This window comes from Dendrobates tinctorius, unplaced genomic scaffold, assembly GCF_039654945.1.
Source record: "Dendrobates tinctorius isolate UK_male_01 unplaced genomic scaffold, ASM3965494v1 ptg000086l, whole genome shotgun sequence".
In the NCBI taxonomy this organism is placed as follows: Eukaryota; Metazoa; Chordata; class Amphibia; order Anura; family Dendrobatidae; genus Dendrobates; species Dendrobates tinctorius.
In genome coordinates, this window is record NW_027361754.1 from 4,995,135 (window position 1) to 5,015,094 (window position 19,960).

The 19,960-nt window shown below is 48.3% G+C and overlaps 2 protein-coding genes across 4 annotated transcripts in view; one reads left to right on the plus strand and one right to left on the minus strand.

The window, feature by feature from the left end:
- Positions 1–52: 52 nt before the first annotated feature.
- Positions 53–15,213, plus strand: DDX25 (DEAD-box helicase 25). 2 transcript variants are annotated; one of them, XM_073584960.1, is made up of 12 exons: positions 53–183; positions 2,773–2,809; positions 6,763–6,801; positions 7,107–7,242; positions 7,406–7,498; positions 10,504–10,606; positions 11,498–11,612; positions 11,965–12,142; positions 12,441–12,678; positions 12,761–12,923; positions 13,661–13,849; positions 14,321–15,213. In XM_073584960.1, exons 1-12 carry the CDS (start codon positions 64–66, stop codon positions 14,380–14,382), a joined length of 1,473 nt encoding a protein of 490 aa, XP_073441061.1. In that variant the 5' UTR covers positions 53–63; the 3' UTR covers positions 14,383–15,213. The 2 variants fall into 2 exon arrangements, with proteins under 2 accessions (XP_073441061.1, XP_073441062.1); XM_073584961.1 differs by lacking the exon at positions 6,763–6,801.
- A 4,317-nt stretch (positions 15,214–19,530) lies between these two features.
- Positions 19,531–19,960, minus strand: part of NCAPD3 (non-SMC condensin II complex subunit D3) — an 80,460-nt gene continuing 80,030 nt past the window's right edge. For both annotated transcript variants that reach the window (XM_073584964.1, XM_073584963.1), the window contains exon 34: positions 19,531–19,886. In XM_073584964.1, the coding sequence (XP_073441065.1) occupies positions 19,787–19,886 (100 nt within the window). In that variant the 3' untranslated portion in view covers positions 19,531–19,786. The remainder of the gene's footprint in view (positions 19,887–19,960) is intronic.

The following is a 19,960-nucleotide window of genomic DNA, read 5'->3' on the forward strand; positions in this document are numbered from 1 at the left end:
AAGGAGTCAGGAGGCGCCGGTCCCGCCCGAGCGTTGCGCTAAGATTAGTTGGAGGAAAGATCGATGGCGTCTGTGCGCGGTAACGGCTGTGCGTGGCGGGGGCGAGGAGAGCTATCCGCCGTCTCCCAGAGCTCCACAGTGATCGGGGCTTCATGTGGACAAGTGTCCGACTGGAACAACAATGTAACTACCTGTAATGTGCGAGTCCCGGGCTTCTCCTGTGTGCGGAGGAGGGGTAGCATTCCCAGCAGCATGTGCTCCTGCTGTGAGGGGGGACTACAGCTCCCAGCAAGTGCTTGAGCCCCCAGTTGGCAGACCCCATTTCAGGGGCGATCCTCCAGCCATGATGTCTGACCTACATGTGTCCGTGGCTTCGCTCTGCCCCTGCTGTCTGATGTGTCCGTGGCCTCGCTCTGCCCCTGCTGTCTGATGTGTCCGTGGCTTCGCTCTGCCCCTGCTGTCTGTACGTGTCCGTGGCCTCGCTCTGCCCCTGCTGTCTGTACGTGTCTGTGGCTTAGCGCTGCCCCTGCTGTCTGTACGTGTCCGTGGCTTAGCGCTGCCCCTGCTGTCTGTACGTGTCCGTGGCCTCGCGCTGCCCCTGCTGTCTGTACGTGTCCGTGGCCTCGCGCTGCCCCTGCTGTCTGTACGTGTCCGTGGCCTCGCGCTGCCCCTGCTGTCTGTACGTGTCCGTGGCCTCGCGCTGCCCCTGCTGTCTGTACGTGTCCGTGGCCTCGCGCTGCCCCTGCTGTCTGTACGTGTCCGTGGCCTCGCGCTGCCCCTGCTGTCTGTACGTGTCCGTGGCCTCGCGCTGCCCCTGCTGTCTGTACGTGTCCGTGGCCTCGCGCTGCCCCTGCTGTCTGTACGTGTCCGTGGCCTCGCGCTGCCCCTGCTGTCTGTACGTGTCCGTGGCCTCGCGCTGCCCCTGCTGTCTGTACGTGTCCGTGGCCTCGCGCTGCCCCTGCTGTCTGTACGTGTCCGTGGCCTCGCGCTGCCCCTGCTGTCTGTACGTGTCCGTGGCCTCGCGCTGCCCCTGCTGTCTGTACGTGTCCGTGGCCTCGCGCTGCCCCTGCTGTCTGTACGTGTCCGTGGCCTCGCGCTGCCCCTGCTGTCTGTACGTGTCCGTGGCCTCGCGCTGCCCCTGCTGTCTGTACGTGTCCGTGGCCTCGCGCTGCCCCTGCTGTCTGTACGTGTCCGTGGCCTCGCGCTGCCCCTGCTGTCTGTACGTGTCCGTGGCCTCGCGCTGCCCCTGCTGTCTGTACGTGTCCGTGGCCTCGCGCTGCCCCTGCTGTCTGCACGTGTCCGTGGCCTCGCTCTGCCCCTGCTGTCTGCACGTGTCCGTGGCCTCGCTCTGCCCCTGCTGTCTGCACGTGTCCGTGGCCTCGCTCTGCCCCTGCTGTCTGCACGTGTCCGTGGCCTCGCTCTGCCCCTGCTGTCTGCACGTGTCCGTGGCCTCGCTCTGCCCCTGCTGTCTGTACGTGTCCGTGGCCTCGCTCTGCCCCTGCTGTCTGTACGTGTCCGTGGCCTCGCTCTGCCCCTGCTGTCTGTACGTGTCCGTGGCCTCGCTCTGCCCCTGCTGTCTGTACGTGTCCGTGGCCTCGCTCTGCCCCTGCTGTCTGTACGTGTCCCCGTGGCTTAGTTCTGCCCCTGCTGTCTGTACGTGTCCCCGTGGCTTAGTTCTGCCCCTGCTGTCTGTACGTGTCCCCGTGGCTTAGTTCTGCCCCTGCTGTCTGTACGTGTCCCCGTGGCTTAGTTCTGCCCCTGCTGTCTGCACGTGTCCGTGGCCTCGCGCTGCCCCTGCTGTCTGCATGTGTCCGTGGCCTCGCGCTGCCCCTGCTGTCTGCACGTGTCCGTGGCCTCGCGCTGCCCCTGCTGTCTGCACGTGTCTGTGGCCTCGCTCTGCCCCTGCTGTCTGTACGTGTCCGTGGCCTCGCTCTGCCCCTGCTGTCTGTACGTGTCCGTGGCCTCGCTCTGCCCCTGCTGTCTGTACGTGTCCGTGGCCTCGCTCTGCCCCTGCTGTCTGTACGTGTCCGTGGCCTCGCTCTGCCCCTGCTGTCTGTACGTGTCCCCGTGGCTTAGTTCTGCCCCTGCTGTCTGTACGTGTCCCCGTGGCTTAGTTCTGCCCCTGCTGTCTGTACGTGTCCCCGTGGCTTAGTTCTGCCCCTGCTGTCTGTACGTGTCCCCGTGGCTTAGTTCTGCCCCTGCTGTCTGTACGTGTCCCCGTGGCTTAGTTCTGCCCCTGCTGTCTGTACGTGTCCCCGTGGCTTAGTTCTGCCCCTGCTGTCTGTACGTGTCCCCGTGGCTTAGTTCTGCCCCTGCTGTCTGTACGTGTCCCCGTGGCTTAGTTCTGCCCCTGCTGTCTGTACGTGTCCCCGTGGCTTAGTTCTGCCCCTGCTGTCTGTACGTGTCCCCGTGGCTTAGTTCTGCCCCTGCTGTCTGTACGTGTCCGTGGCTTCGCGCTGCCCCTGCTGTCTGTACGTGTCCGTGGCTTCGCGCTGCCCCTGCTGTCTGTACGTGTCCGTGGCTTCGCGCTGCCCCTGCTGTCTATATGTCTCCGTGGCTTCGCGATGCTGACGGCTTGTGCTGCGTTCCTGTGTCCCGCGCTCCGTCCATGTGCAGCAATGTATCTCACTGTCCAGCACATCAGTCACCACCGTTTATTACTGCATCGGATTATCAGGTTTCCCTGACTGTAACCTGCTGGATTATTGGATTTATGCAGCTGCAGATAACGTCTCCATACATCGTCATACTGACTGCCTCCATGTCTTACAGGTTATTGCTTCTTATTCTGTGGACCATGATCAGTCTGGTAAGACCAGTTATTCTGACCCCTTCTACCCTGACTGCTTGTTAACCCCTTTCTGTCATGTGACGTACTATCCCGTCCATGTTCCCTGGGTCTTAATTCCCAGGGACGGGATAGTACGTCACAGCGATCAGCGGCGCCCACGTGGGGAGCGCCGCTGATCGCGGCCGGGTGTCAGCTGATTATCACAGCTGACACCCGGCACAATGTGTCAGGGGCGGTCACGGACCGCCACCGACACGTTAACCCCTTGCACACCGCGATTAAACACGATCGCGGTGTACCGGGGGTTAAAGGGAAGCATCGGCAGGGAGGGGGCTCCCTCCGTGCTTCCCTGAGCCCCCCACATCAGCACAGTGTGCAGCGCTGTTGCGGGGGGGCTCCATCCCTGCAGGTCCCCGAATCCAAGATGGCGACGGGGGCCTGCAGGGAGCTGGCTTCCTCAGTGCCTGCAAAGCGCAGGCAAGGAGGAAGCCTTGTGCAGTGCCTGTGACAGATCGCTGATCTGTCACAGTGATCTGTGATGTGACAGATCAGCGATCTGTCACAGGACAGTTAGGTCCCCCCTGGGACAATGTAATAAAGTTAAAAAAAAAAGTGTAAAAATAATTTTAAAAAAATCGCTAAATTCAAAAAAAAAAAAAAAAAAATTCCCTAATTCATTTTTTGGAAATAAAAAAAACAATAAAAGTACACATATTTGGTATCGCCGCGTGCGTAACGACCCGCCCTATAAAACTGTCCCATTAGTTAACCCCTTTAGCGAACCCCTTAAAAATAAAAAACAAAGCAAAAAATAATGATTTATTATCATACCGCCAAACAAAAAGACACATATAAATATCCATGGTACCGCAGAAAACGTCATCTTGTCCCGCAAAAATCGAGCCGCCATACAGCGTCATCAGTGAAAAAATAAAAGTTATAGCTCGCAGAATAAAACGATGCAAAAATAATTATTTTTTATATACAGTAAAATTGTTTTCATTGCATAAAAGCGCCAAAACAAAAAAAGACCTAAATGAGGTATTGCTGTAACCGTACCGACCCGAAGAATAAAAGGGCTGTATCAATTTTACCGCAGGCAGAACGGTGTAAACGCACCCCCCAAAAGAAATTCATGAAACGCTGGTTTTTGTTCATTCTGCGTCCCAAAAATCAGAATAAAAAGCGATCAAAAGATGTCACAAGCCCAAAAATGGTACCAATAAAAACGTCAACTCGTCCCGCAAAAAATAAGACCTCACATGACTCGGGTCAAAATATGGAAAAATTATAGCTCTCAATATGTGGTGATGCAAAAACTATTTTTACAATAAACTGCGTCTTTTACAGTAGCGTGTGACAGCTGCCAAACAAAAACCACCATAAATAGTAAATCAAACCCCCCGTTGGTTAGGGAAAAATAATAAAATTAAAAAAATGTATTTCCATTTTCCCATTAGGGTTAGGGCTGAGATTAGGGTTAGGGGTGTGTTGGGGTTAGGGTTGGAGTTAGAATTGGGGGGTTTCCACTGTTTGGGCACATCTGGGGCTCTCCAAATGCAACATGGCGTCTCAATTCCAGCCAATTCTGCGTTGAAAAAGTCAAACGGTGCTCCTTCCCTTCCAAGCTCTGCCATGCGCCCAAACAGTGTTTTACCCCCACATATGGGGTATCAGCCTACTCAGGACAAATTGCGAAACAACTTTTAGGGTCCAATTTCTCCTGTTACCCTTAGGAAAATAAAAAATTGGGGTCAAAAATATTTTTGTGGAAAAACGCCCGGGCGTTATAAACTTCTGTGAAGCCCTTGGGGGTTCAAAGTGCTCACCACACATCTAGATAAGTTCCTTAGGGGGTCTAGTTTCCAAAATGGTGTCATTTGTGGGGGGTTTCCACTGTTTAGGTACATTAGGGGCTCTCCAAAGGCAACATGACACCCGCAGAGCATTCCATCAAAGTCTGCATTCCAAAACGTCACTACTTCCCTTCCGAGCCCCGACGTGTGCCCATACAGTAGTTTTCTCCCACATATGAGGTATCAGCGTACTCAGGACAAATTGGACAACAACTTTTAGGGTCCAATTTCTCCTGGTACCCTTGGGAAAATAAAAAAGTTGGTGACTAAAAGATCATGTTTGTGGAAAAAATATGATTTTTTTTATTTTCATGCCCGGGCGTTCTGTGAAGCACTGGGGGGTTCAAAATGCTCACCACACATCTAGATAAGTTCCTTGAGGGGTCTAGTTTCCAAAATGGTGTCATCTGTGGGGGGTTTCCACTGTTTTGGTACATCAGGGGCTTTCCAAACGCGACATGGTGTCCGATCTCAATTCCAGCCAAAGACGTCAAATGGTGCTGCTTCCCTTCCGAGCCTCTGCCATGCGCCCAAATAGTGGTTTACCCCCACATGTGGGGTATCAGCGTACTCAAGACAAATTGCACAGTAACTTTTAGGGTCCTGTTACCCTTGGAAAAATAAGAATTGAGAGTGAAAAGATCATTTTTGTGGAAAAAATATGATTTTTAATTGTACGGCTGTACGTTTTAAACTTCTGTGAAGCCCTTGGGGGTTCAAAGTTCTCACCACACATCTAGATAAGTTCCTTGGGGCTCTAGTTTCCAAAATGGTGTCATTTGTGGGGGGTTTCCACTGTTTTGGTACGTCAGGGGTTTTCCAATCGCGACATGGTGTCCGATCTCAATTCTAGCCAAAAACGTCAAATGGCGCTGCTTCCCTTCCGAGCTCTGCCATGCGCCCAAATAGTGGTTTACCCCCACATGTGGGGTATCAGCGTACTCAGAACAAATTGTGCAAAACTTTGAGTCCTGTTACCCTTGGGAAAATAAAAATTGGGGGTGAAAAGATCATTTTTGTGGAAAAAATATGATTTTTTTAATTGTACCGCTGTACGTTATATACTTCTGTGAAGCCATTGTTGGTTCAAAGTTCTCACCACATATCTAGATAAGTTCCTTGGGGGGTCTAGTTTCCAAAATGGGGTCACTTGTGCGGGGTTTCCACTCTTTAGGTACATCAGGGGCTCTCCAAATGTGACATGGCGTCCGATCTGAATTCTAGCTAATTTTGCATTGAAAAAGTCAAACGGCGCTCCTTCCCTTCTGAGCTCTGTCATGCGCTGAAACAGTGGTTCCCCCCACATATCAGGTATCAGCGTACTCAGGACAAATTGCACAATAACTTTTGCAGTCCAATTTTTCCTGTTACCCTTGGTAAAATAAAAAAAATTGAACCTGAAGTATTTTTTTTGTGAAAAAAAAGTTAAATGTTCATTTTTTTTTTTTTTAATATTCGAAAAATTCCTGTGAAGCACCTGAAGGGTTAATAAACTTCTTGAAAGTGGTTTTGAGCACCTTAAGGGGTGAAGTTTTAAGAATGGTGTCACTTTTGGGTATTTTCTATCATATAGACCCCTCAAAGTGGCTTCAAATGTGATGTGGTCCGTAAAAATAAAATGGTGTTGCAAAAATGAGAAATCGCTGGTCAAATGTTAACCCTTATAACTTCCTAAGAAAAAAAAATTTGGGTTCCAAAATTGTGTTGATGTAAAGTAAACACGTGGGAAATGTTACTTAAATTTTTTGTGTGCCGTATCTCTTTGATTTAAGGGCATAAAAATTCAAAGATGGAAAATTGCGAAATTTTAAAAATTTTCGCCAAATTTCCGTATTTTTCACAAATAAACGCAAGTTATTTGAATGAAATTTTACCACTATCATGAAGTACAATATGTCACGAGAAAACAATGTTAGAATCACCAGGATCCATGGAAGCGTTCCAGAGTTATTACCTCATAAAGGGACAGTGGTCAGAATTGTAAAAATTGGCCCAATCATGAACGTGCAAACCACCCTTGGGGGTTAAGAGGTTAAAGATCCCTGCTGGCTGTCAGTGAATGGAAGCTTGGCCTGTATATATCCAAACAGTAAATGGATTAATATCCTTTTTCAGGAAGTTACTGGGACCATGGAGAGGAGGATGGTGTCCTCAGTAAGTTTAGCGTTTTGTAAGCTATATGTTATGCGTGGGGGTCTCTGTAGCCCAGTCCTTATGTTTCTGGCACTAGGGGGCATCACTGTCACCTTTGTGTATGGTTGCATATAGGACAGGCAGCATCTCTTCCCTACAGGGTGGTGCCGCTGCCTGCACCTTTTCACTGTTCAGGGGGCTGCATCATAGGCTGTCACCCACCGAGCACACGTGGCTGCACCTGTGTTCACAACCACTGGGATTAGAGCTAAATTTGTATATAAATCATTAGAAAATGAAAGAATTTGTGATCTCTTTTGTTGCAGATGAACAGGCGACGAACTCCCTCCTGAATAAGCTGATCCGGATCTCTCTGGTGGAGTCCAGCCAGAATTTGGAGGTGCAGCAGAGAGACCCCTCGTCCCCATTGTACTCCGTGAAGTCTTTTGAGGAGCTGCACTTGTAAGTGATCATAGTACAGAAAACCCAGTGACCCTAAATGGGTTAATCCAGCAGTAACCAGAGGTGCAGGGTCCGGTATAAAGGGACAGGGGGACAAGTGCTAGGAGAGCTGGTGCACATCAGTGGTGTTACAGGACATCAAGACGTGCTGTTGTTTCTGCAGGAAGCCCGACCTGCTGAAGGGCATCTATATAATGGGCTTCAACCGACCCTCCAAAATCCAGGCCACGGCTCTCCCGATGATTCTCGCTGACCCGTAAGTATAGATGTCATTCATGTGTCTTCTAGCCATAAACTACAGGATAAATGTGTGTCCAGGTGTAAATTACATCCCCGTGGGTGGCCGTCTGTGGACCCATTTTGTTAAACCCTCCGAATGGTGCTGGGGTTTTTGTCTTCGGTCACACACCGGTGACCAATTTTCCTAATCACAATTTGGCAGAGATCTAATGCTATTATTTTGACTAATAAAATATCCTGTGCTTTCTTTGGTGGAAACCTTAGAAATTGGCCAATTCATAGGGCCGATTTTACACGTTGCTCCAACATTAGAGCCACAATTACAAATCTGGAACGCCGTGCACGGACTGGCCAGCGGGCAGAGAATTAAATAACACTGTCACGCTCCGGTCGAGAGAGCTGCTGGTCAGTCCGTGCCCCCGCCGTCCAATTTTATATGGCCAGCTGACTGTGCCCTTGTTCCAATCTTCCCTTTTCAGCAGCGCTCCGCTCTGACCACCGGTTCACTGGTTGTCAGAGTGGTGATGGACAATTTGGACCAGTGGCGAGGATGGGCTGCTGGTCTGAACTGAGCCCTTTCCCAGGCTGCTTGCAGAGGTGGTCTTGTTCCTGCAGCATGCTGCCAGCTTCAGAGCGGAGCTAGGCTGTAAAGCATGGAGCCCACAGGCGGCACGTGCTCCTCACCTGGGAACTGGCCTCTCCATTACCACAGGGTGACCAATAAGCCATAAAATTATAGGACGTAAATTACAAAGTTCCGTGGTTTTACAAGAATTTTGCAAATTCACTCATTAAAACCTCTTTAAAACAAAGAGCAATGACTTCACAGCCACCATTGCCCTGACTACCGAGGCCGTTGGTCGACTGCAGGGTCAGGCTACTGGTAGATGGGGTCAGTGAGATACTGGTGGTCTGATGGCACCCCCTGCTCAGCTAAGACCCTGCATAGAAGCTGTCCAGTTGTTAGCGCTGGGCATTGAATTACTTGTGCGACTTAACCCGTTAACGACCGCCGATACGCCTTCTAACGGCGGCAGTTAAGGGTACTTTTGCCTCAGCGCCGCTTTTTAATGGTGCTGAGAAATAAGGTTATAGCGCCCCCCAGAGTCGGAATTTCTCCGGGGTCTTGGCTACCGAGGGGTAGCTGAGACCCCAGAGAACATGATTTGGGTCAGTTTTTACCGACCCCTGTGTTGCGATCGCCGTTATTCATGGAACGGCAACCGCAAAAAAAGCCTGATTTCCCATTTAATTTCTCTCTCCTCTGATGTGATCGCACATCAGAGGAGAGAGAAATGGGGACCCCCGATTCACCCCCCTCCCCGGTACCTCTATTATCCTTGCATCCCCCCGTGAAGTCCCTCTGCCGCCAGCATCTTCTGGGAAGAAAATGACAGGCGCATGCGCTGTGCACCCGCAGAGATCTGCCGGCCGGAATCCAGCAACAATAGGGAATTTTTCCTATTGGTTCATTTTGATTATTGTCTGTGATAGACCCTATCACATTGATCAAAATAAAAAAAAAAAGTAAATAAACCCCTTTATTACCCCCTTAGTTAGGGAAAAATAATAAAATGAAAAAAAGTATTTCCGTTTTTCCGTTAGGGTTGGGATTAGGGTTAGGGGTGTGTTGGGGTTAGGGATGGAGTTAGAATTGGGGGTTTCACTGTTTAGGTACATCGGGGCCTACAAATGCGACATTGCGCCACCATTGATTCCAGCCAATTTTGCATTCAAAAAGTCAAACGGTGCTCCCTCCTTTCTGAGCCCTGCCATGCGCCCAAACAGTGTCTTTCTCCCACATACGGGATATTGGTGTACTCTGGAGAAATTGCATGACAAATTTTGCGGTCCATTTTCTCCTTATAACCTTGTGAAAGTAAAAAAGTTTGGTTCCAATGTAATTTTTTTTGTGAAAAAAGTAAAATGTTCATTTTTTCCTTCCACATTGCTTTAGTTCTCGTGAAGCACCTGAAGGGTTAATAAACTTCTTGAATGTGGTTTTGCGCACCTTGAGGGGTGCAGTTTTTAGAATGGTGTCACTTTTGGGTATTTTCTATTTTATTGATCCTCCCAAACGCAATTCAAATGTGAGGGGATCCCTAAAAAAAGATGATTTTGTAAATTTTGTTGTAAAAATGAGAAATCGCTGGTCAAGCCTTAACCCTTAGAACGTCCTAACAAAAAAATATTGTTTCCAAAATGGTGCTGATGTAAAGTAGACATGTGGGAAATGTTATTTATTAACTATTTTGTGTGACACCACTCTCTGGTTTAAGGGCACAAAAATTAAAAGTTTGAAAATTGCTAAGGCTAGTTTCACACTAGCGCTTTTGAGCGCAGCGACGGCCTGCGCACGGCCTCCGCTAAGCCCCGCCCCCTGCCGCTCCTCCGCCGGTAGCTCCGCCCTGCGTCCCCTATCTTTATCACTGGGGGCGCAGGCCGTGCGCAGTATGCGTTTGGCGGCGCATGCGCCTTTTTGACGGTGCGCCGGCGCAAACAAACTGCAGCAGGTTGCGTTTGGCGCAGGTCGGCGCACTGTCAAAAGGACGCATGCGCCGCCAAACGCATACTGCGCACGGCCTGCGCCCCCAGTGATAAAGATAGGGGACGCAGGGCGCATGCAGTGTCATGCGCCGGTAGGCGGAGCTACTGGCGGAGGCGCGGCAGGGGGCGGGGCTGGGCTTAGCGGCGGCCGTGCGCAGGCCGTCGCTGTGCTCAAAAACGCTAGTGTGAAACTAGCCTAAGTTTTCAAAATTTTTGCCAAATTTCCATTTTTTTCATTAATGCAAGTCATATCAAAGAAATATTACCACGAGCATGAAGTACAATATGTCACTAAAAAAACCAATCTCAGAATCAGCGGGATCCGTTGAAACGTTCCAGAGCTATAATCTCATAAAGTGACAGTGGACAGAATCGTAAAAATTGGCCTGGTCATTAAGCTGCAAAATTGGCTCTGTCACTAAGGGGTTAAGTAAACTTTTTGTGCTGTTTTTATTTATTTTTTTCTCTCTCCAGACCCCAGAATCTGATCGCTCAGAGCCAGTCAGGGACAGGGAAGACGGCAGCGTTTGTTCTGGCGATGCTCAGCAGGGTCGATGTCAAGAAAAAATACCCCCAGGTGAGTGTAAGCGCTCGAACACATGGCACTTAAAGGGGGGTCTTCTGGTCTAAGTGTGGGCCCAGGACCACCACTAATTGCCTGAACAGGGACTTGTGCCACTTTCTTCCCTGGTTCTGCCTTGGACATAAGACCACTGCCAGGGGGAGCTAAACGAACAGGCGTGGACTTGCAGCCAGGGTAGGACCAGGACTGTTCTGACAATCGCTGTGGGTCATAGAAGTGAGACCCCCCCCACTGTGACCCTGCGCCATTAGACAGAGGTCAGTAACCTGCTGCAGTCTAGATCTTACACTACAACTCCCAACATGCCCTGACACCTGCCCAGCCTGTGACTGCGTTGGCATGCTGGAACTTGTAGTTTCCTTCAGTTAGTATATGTTCACATGCTGCAGATTCATTGCAGAAATTTCTGTCCACTCCCAAATAGCTGAATGGAGCGAATTCAGATGAAGAAGAAAGGTGCTGATATTTCGGCTGCAAATCTGCCTATGAGTACACCACGGACATCCCACAAGGGTCCTCAGGTTGAGGACGGACGTTCTCCCTGGTTGATTCCTGTTTTTATTTTTTATGGCAGAAACCGTCCTCCTTCAGAGTTTTTGGTGGAGTTTTTCCTTTTATAAAGAGTTGTGGATTTTGTTTCCCCCTGAAGCGTTCTTTATGGCCTTTTCATGGGTCAGGGCTTAGTTTGGAGAGACTGCCTTTAGGATTGGCTTTACAGAAGTGATATGTACTTTTTTTTTTTCAAAACCTACCAATGAAAGAAAGAGAGAAAAAAACCAAAACAAAAAAACCCCCTCATATGAACAGCAAAGTGAAATGATTTTAGCGCAGATGCCAGAAAACAGGTGAGCTAACCTCTCGTTGCTCTCTCGCTCCTGTCCTCAGTGCATCTGCCTCAGTCCCACATTTGAGCTGGCTTTACAGACGGGAGAAGTCATCAAACAGATGGGGAAGTTCTGTGAAGGAATTGACGTGATCTTTGCGATACGTGGGAACAGACGTGAGTATCGGAGTCTGGAATGTTTTGCCCTTTGTGGATACATTTGCACTTCACTTCTGCATTTTGGCCCCAATATATTCATATAAAAATTAAGAATAATTGTACAATATAATTCCTGTCTTCTGTTAACAGTGGCTGTTCTTGGTACTGCGGCTCAGCTCCTATTGAAATGATTGTGATCTGAACCACAGTACTCGCGAACGGCCACTTGTTGGCGTACGGAGCTGTAGTTTTTTAGTATGTACTACTACTACCCTGAGCTATGGATCAGGAATCTCATCCTCCTCCTAGTATAGAAGTTGCATGGAGCATTCCAGCTGCTGCGAATTGATTTATTTTTCACTTTTTTTAGCAACTAGAGGAACCAAGATAGAAGCTCAGATCATTGTAGGAACGCCGGGAACGGTAATGGACTGGTGCTTCAAGCTCAAGCTGTTCAATGTCGGAAACATAAAAGTATTCGTCCTGGATGAAGCTGACATCATGATCGGCTGCCAGGGATATTCTGACCACAGCGTCCGAGTGAAGCGGTAAGTTTCCTGGGACAGAAGGGGGCGTCTTTTTAATGTTTGATGCTTCCAGCATCTAAATTGAGTTGTACACCCGGTGCACTCACCTGTCACTCACTCATGGCAGCCACAGGATGTGCCACAAATGTGTCTGATGGGGATACTCTCCTAAATCTGTCTCCCAGTCCATGTAATGTATCCTAACTTTATGGACTTATAACCTCTGGAACCTCAATGATCAGAAGATTATATGGCCGCACATTGATCTAGTGCTGCGGTGCCTCTTCTAGGGATGTCCTGACCAGTCTTCTCCCCGCAGGGTGATGCCACCCAACTGTCAGATGCTTCTGTTTTCTGCCACCTTTGAGGAGACAGTCTGGTGTTTTGCTGAGAGAATTGTTCCAAATCCGAACATCATAAAAGTAAAGAAGGAGGATGTGACTCTGAAGAATATTCGCCAATTTTACAACTGTTGTGAAAGCAATGAAGAAAAATACTTGGCATTAACCAACATGTATGGGTCGATGACTATAGCACAGGCAATCATCTTCTGTCAGGTACAGTCCCATCTCGGACCATGTACTAACCACTGTCATAAGGAATTTGTTACACCAACCAGTGTTTCCTCTTGTGAAATAGACTCGGAAAATTGCAAACTGGCTTTCCCGAGAAATGGTTAGAGATGGGCACATGGTGGCTCTGCTGAGCGGAGAACTGACGGTGAGTGACCGAGCAAATATCATCCAGAGATTCCGGGATGGCAAAGAGAAAGTTCTCATCACCACCAACGTCTGCGCGCGAGGTAAGACCACTGAGCACGAATCCTGACCCACCAGGCTGAGGGTTTCATATATATTATCACATTTGTAAGAGATGCTTATGGCCATGGACCTAAAAGTGCAGTCACCATATACAGACATTACATTACTAACCCTGAGTTATGTCCTGTATTATACTCCAGTACTGATACTGTACTTATTCTGAGTTACACCCTATACTATACTCCAGAGCTATACTCGCTATTCTGCTGGTGCAGTCACTGTGTAGATACATTACTGATCCTGAGTTACATCCTGTATTATACCCCAGAGCTGCACTCACTATTCTGCTGGTGCAGTCACTGTGTACATTACTGATCCTCAGTTACATCCTGTATTATACTCCAGAGCTGCACTCACTATTCTGCTGGTGCAGTCACTGTGTACATTACTGATCCTCAGTTACATCCTGTATTATACTCCAGAGCTGCACTCACTATTCTGCTGGTGCAGTCACTGTGTACAGATATTACATATCCTGTATTATACTTCAGTGCTGCATTCATTGTTCTGCTGGTTATCCCTACATCTGTTTACCTTAATATCAAGATTTCCCAAAATGCTATTAGAGCAACATTTGCAGACACTGAACAAGCAGGAGATCCTAGGAGACTTCAGTTCTGACAAGCTTATTGCAGTCAGTAGCGGGTAAGGATCGTCCTCAGTAGGGCTCCAGTTTGTCTCTGCAGGGATTATTATCTTTTTATTTTTCTGTTTTCAGGAATTGATATAGAACAAGTTTCTATTGTTGTGAATTTTGACCTGCCAGTCACAACAGAAGGCCTGACTGACTACGAGACGTACCTGCATCGGATCGGTCGCACCGGCAGGTTCGGTAAGAAGGGTGTGGCGATCAGTCTGGTGGAGAAGTGTTTCGTGTACATTCTGAAGGACATCGAAGAGCATTTCGGTAAGGGAACATCTGTGTATAATGTTGCCGCTACAAACGAGAATATATGGGGGGTAAATATTTACCCAGGACTGTGGAGTTGGAAGTTTTCCCTGTTCGTCACACGTCAGATGCTGATGTAGGGAGTTGAACTCGCTCCATGCAGAAAAAGTGCCGTCCGATGTCGGTGACCAGTGCTAGCTCCAGTCCCTGCTGTTAGTCGCAGCATATATGATATTTAACTCAAAGATAAACGCCGTAGAGAAAAATCTAAATACCAAAATTGCCATTTATCCATCATACATACCCCAAAATGGTATCAGAAAACACTACTGCTCAGTGTGCAAAAGCGAAATTTGTAGAAAACAATGTAAAAAAACAAATAGAATTATTATACTTAGAAAATGGTGACTTTTGTTCCCCAAATTGCGAGGCCGCGGGTGCAACTTCTACAAGAATGCGACTTGTTCTGTTTCCTCCTTTTCCCTCCAGGCACAAAGATCGTGCAGTTGAACACTGGAGACCTTGACGAGGTGGAAAGACTCTGCAGTTGATGAGGACGGAGAATCTTAATGTTTTCGAAGGCTGTTGATGTTTATAAAAATAAGTTTAATCCGGGCACTATGGACAGAATTTTGGCACAAAGTTCTCACAGTTGTTCTTGTTTTTCTTGCACTTTTTTTGTAAATTTTTGAATATCCCTTTATATAAGAGGCGAATGATCTGTCCACTCCAAGTTTTGGCGAGGGGGCTCGTACCCTCTGATCACACTGGCGACTGACGCTGGGTCAGTAATATTAAATGGGAAGAGCTGCATATGGTGGACGATCTGGAGATCACAGGTACAATGTTATATCTGCATTACTTTTCACACATGCACTGAGGACAGCAGGAACATAAAGGGGTCCTTGACACGGCTTCAGTTTATCAGAGCACCGTATACACGTTTCCGTCTCTTGATCTGTTGCCCTTGGGTTTAGGATGCAGCCGTCTTTGTGAAGCCTTTTATCTAAATGTTCTTCTTAATTTTCTAGTGTGACGAATGTTCCTATTTTTTGTAAAGTTTTTGTTACATGCTCAATGAAAATATTCTCCAGGAAAGTTTTATTTTGATATTTTATTAAATCTGTTACTGTTCTAGAATATAAGTGTCTCTGTGTGATGGGAGGATGGTGGGAGAAGTAGTGGTCTAGAGCAATAGCTGAAGTTTCTCTGGTCCCAACTGCTACACCTGAGAGTGAAGCGATCACATCTTGCTATCATGCCCAATCTGTGAGTTTCACCTCTGCTTTGTCAGGGGCTGACGGTGGACAGATTTCTAGTTCATCTCCTTATAAGATAATGTATGTAATTGTAAGGTTACCTGTGCATTTTGCACGAGAATACCATGTCCTCTGGGCTCGGCCTCCTGGAAATGCAATGACGGATCCCTTGTACCGACACCCGAACCGATGGTGACGCCACCACCCTACATGTATGCACATAAGTGGATTACTATACCAAGGTGGATGTCTTTGGGGTACGAAGCACCCAATGTTCAGGCGCTTCAGTCCATTGCTTGCTGTGTGAGTGGCAAGTAATGAAATCTAATCCCACTGTGGGCTGGTGTAATTATTCTTTACATTGGTGTAAATTATAGTAGATTTGGCCACTTGTGACCCCCCCCCCCCCCCAATAAAAAAAGAGCCTGCAAATATCTGAAATGACCCCTAGTGTACTGTATAAAACTGCAAGAACACGTGTTGTAGAGACAATGATAAATTACCCCACCCCTCGTGTGAAAAAAGCCCCCAAAACAGGTCCCCACCCTCCAGGAAATACTTCATTTTACTCTACAAGAGGTCTCAAACACGTGGCCCCTGAGGCAGTCATCTGCGGCCCGTGGTGCACCACCTGTCTCACCTCGAGGGGGAAGGCACACAGCCATCCAGGAGCGCGCGATGGCTGTGTTCTGTGTGCACAGGACCTGTGATGAGGTCACAGGAGGGGGAGGAGTCAGGGGGGTCACATGATAAGGGGCCACAGTGTATGCAGAACGCTGCTGTCTTTGTGCTGTCATGGTGCTGGGTTAGTTTCTGTGGGGTCAGGAGGGGTTTACAGGGTGGATGTAGCAGAGCTGTGTGTGTGTACGGAGCGAAGTCGTGTGTATGGAGTTGAGCCGCACATATACGAGGTGTGTGGAGCGGAGATATGCGTGTGTTTTGGCATGGGGTGGGCCCCACTTGAAAGTTCGCACCAGGGCCCATACCTTTGTAGTTACACCACTGCTCACGCTAGAAGAGAGGAAGAGTGCGCCGCTCTGTAGTGGCTGTGGCCCTGCCTGATGACATCACGCCAGTGCACAGAGAGGAGGCGTGACTTTCCCCCCCATTGCTGGATTTTGCAGGTGACTGGCTGTGCGTGTACAGTGAGATGATAATGTCTGCTCTGCATGTGAGCTGGCGCTATCATCCGCTGAGGTAAGCTGTACATCAAAGCTCACAACCTATTTGAACGGCCACGATCGGTATTAGCACCGATCGCGGCCGTTTAACCCCTTAGATACCGCTATCAATTGTGACTGTATTAAGTTTGAAAGGAATGCGGCCCACCAGCTTAAATTTTTTTTTATGTGTGACTCGTTTACTCTGTCGAGTTTGAGACCCCTGCGCTTACAATGATAAATAGCTTATGTGTAAAAGACTCAGAATTAGGCCAGGGTCACACTTGCAAGAAACTCGCACGAGTCTTGCATCTTAATACCCGGCACTGCCGGCAGCACTCGGTACCAGAGCGCTCAGCTGAATAGAAATACACACAGCCACACACTCCGGTCCTGAGTGCCGACGGCAGTGCTGGGTATTGAGACGCAAGATTCGTGCGAGTTTCTCGCAAGTGTGACCCCGGTCTAACGCCTAAATTAGGTGTTTACCTGCACAAAGAAACCCCAGGGGTAGAGGGGTTGTCTGGTCAAAACTGATAAGTCTGCAGCCATATGATTCCCCCCTTCCCCCAGCACAAGCACTGTGTGTTGCGAGGACTCGCTGGTTTCAGGCCCGGGACCAGAGGCTATGAGTTATAGATGACTTTGGCCAGTTGGTGCAGCCTTGCTCTCCACACTTATATGGAGCAAGGCTGCGCCCTCTAGTTGGACACGCTTACTGGCCAGATGCATTAATAGATGGGGTGTGGCCTAATGTCAATAGAAGTGTATGGAGCGAGGCCACACCAACTAGCATGTATAACTCACTAGAAATAGGCCCGATGCCATCGCATCAGGAGTGCGGTGAAATTGGCCGTAAGGCTATTACTGCGGCTGCAGAAGTAAAAACACAGACATCACGGCTATTCCCCACGCAGGTGCAGTAACAGCCGCGTTGTTACCGCGCATGCGTGGGTAGAGCATGCAGTTATGGCTATTACTGAGCATGTGCAGGAATAGCGGTGACATACATGTCACAGCTATTCCCACACAAGCGTAGTAACTGCACCTGCGCAAGTGACACTGCCACAGTGCCTTATGGGATTTGGGGACAGCGGCCGGAAGTCCCAACTGGTGATTTATATATGTAGGTACACACCTTCCGTTCCTGGGTCTGAAACCGGCGAATCCTTGCAGTACACAGTGCTCGTGCTGGAGGGGAGGGGGGGGGGGGGGGTGGGGGGGGCTTGGAACTGCAGACTTATTCTATATATAGGTGATAACTTGTTTATGGGGGGGGGGGGGGGGGTTGGAACTGCAGACTTATTCTATATATAGGTGATAACTTGTTTATGGGGGGGGGGAGCTGCATCAAATTAGGATCCTTTAGCCCCCCCCCCATAGGCTGGAGCAGCAGTGCACATGGCCATCTGCTGCTGAATTCCCTATGGGGCTGCTCAGCACTATTCACTGACAAGGTGACCATCCTCTAAACAGTGTCCCAATCCTAAAAGAAAAAATGGGCCACGAACCCCATCCAGACCCACATAAGCCAAATCCTTAACTACTGGGAGAACATAACTTAGCTCAGAGCCTTATCATTTAACATCTTTGATCTTCATTGTTATTGCAGATGTACTGAACTCACCAATGTCCCCGTCAGCCCGAGCAAAAAGGCTTGACATTGCTCTTCATCGAGCATGGTACATAGTCCATATGCCAAAAGCAAAAAAACTCCCAGTAGTACTCAAGTGTCTGGAGTGCTTGTCCAAGACTGCTGACCAGACTGCAGTGTCCAATATTGAGAAAAAATTACATAAGCATATCCAAAGATTAAAAAATATATATTTCAAACATCCTCTATAACTAAGGGTGCCATTAGAGCGGTTTCTATACCATTATTCACATATGGACTTTTAAAGATATACAGTAGATTTATAATAAAGCTTGATTTTTTTTTTTTTCTTTAGATGTGCTTGACTCTTTCCTCAATATTGAGCATGGGATGTAGCCTTACTATAGTGTTATCTTTGTCATTGTGGACAGATGGCGTCAAGGTTTCCTGCTCCATCCTTGATGCATGTATATTTCTCTGTACCCACAGATGGAAACAAACAATGGATTCCCCAGTCTAGGCCTAAAAATAATTCATTCCCTACATACATAATGTATATACAACATAATTGTGGTGTGCAAAGCCTCGGTCATCATTTAGACCCAACGTGACCTTGTGGTCCCTGCAGGACATATAAAGTCCCAAATACATAGAAATTTGTGATCATTTGCATTAAAAATGACTTAGTTTACAGGATAACACATTCAGTGGCAGCCCCAATGGTTGATCATTAGCAGTGGTGGTTGGTATAATTGGGGGATTGACATCCTGCACCATCCAGTGTAATGCCACCATTCGGCTTTGTTGCAGTCATTTAGCAGCCGGTGCCTTCAAGAATCCAGAGGAGATGGGCAACAACCTGCGTCACGGAAAAAGGAATCTTTCCACAATGAGCTCAGTGCCCAATCCAGACATCGCAGGCTTTTCCTTTCTGATCAGGACCACCATGTTTCAGGTGTTGGACAAAAGTGCAAATTCCACTTCTCAGGAGTGGATAATTTGGTGGCGAAGATTCTCATAGAGGGATACACTCACCCCAGAGGAGCAGTTGCCTGTCCTGATGGTCTCTACTATTACATAAACCACAAGGTTCCAGCTTCTGTGAACAGAGACAAGTTGGACACCATCTGCTCGGCGAGGGGCATGCCAGCCCACCCAACAGCCTCACATTGGGATGTCCTTTGGCCTCTTCATGTGCAGCTCGACCTCCTTTCCACCCTATTGATTGGCTGTTAATGAAAGATCTCAGAGCCTTTGGCCATGGTCTATGTTCACACAACGGAGGCCACCAGGTCGAAGCAGTGAAGTATCAACATTTTGGTTTCCTTTAACGCCAGCATTCCATGTAGGGTCTTGGCTTTTAAGGGTCAGGCCTCAATGCTTCCCCTTTCAGTGTCCTCAACACTTTTGCTCTTCAGTATCCCTATAGATCATTGAGCTTTAACCCTTCACTATTACAGCATTGAGCGTTAGCCATTTTGCCAGACTACTACATGAGCTTCAAGGCAAACAAACATTCTCCAGGTTGGTGCCATGACATCCTCTGTTAGCCTGGGACATGAGATCTGCCAGTCTACCATGTTAACGACAAATGCCAGATTTAAGTTTTATTTTTTGGTACAGGTTTTCTTCTGCAACAGTCTTCACCAGCAGTGCACGGACAAAGCCAACATCCCAATGAGAAAAAAAAGTTAAAAAATCTTTTTTATTCTCCTTAAAACATGCCACAATCCGGTCACAGAACCAGTGTGAAAACCTTTTAACAAGAATTATAAAGTGTTTACAGGAATCTGCAGCTCCAAAAACACAGTGAGAGAAACATATGATTATCAACATGGTTAACAGGACAAGTGCAAAATAAGGCAAAGCTCAGAAATGGGACACACAAATATATACAAAGTGCCTGACACCAGGGAAGAGGCCAAGCCCCGCACTGCTCCATCTAGTTGGGCGTCTTAAATGGCTCTCGGGCAGACTGCACCCGGCGGGCGCTTCTCCGCTGCAGTGGAGACTCCACTTTCCATAGTTCCGGCTGCGGGGCCCTAAGAGGATAGAAGAAAAACACAAATCTTGGCACACCGGTGGAAGAATCACAATAATTGCTGCAAAAACTTCT

Bases quoted from the DNA above. Each gene is read 5' to 3' on its own strand.
- DDX25 (XM_073584960.1), top strand. From the start codon at position 64: ATGGCGTCTGTGCGCGGTAACGGCTGTGCGTGGCGGGGGCGAGGAGAG. The intron at 2,810-6,762 runs GTAAGACCAGTT...ATCCTTTTTCAG, and splicing joins TGTGGACCATGATCAGTCTG to GAAGTTACTGGGACCATGGA. The intron at 10,607-11,497 runs GTGAGTGTAAGC...TCCTGTCCTCAG, and splicing joins TCAAGAAAAAATACCCCCAG to TGCATCTGCCTCAGTCCCAC.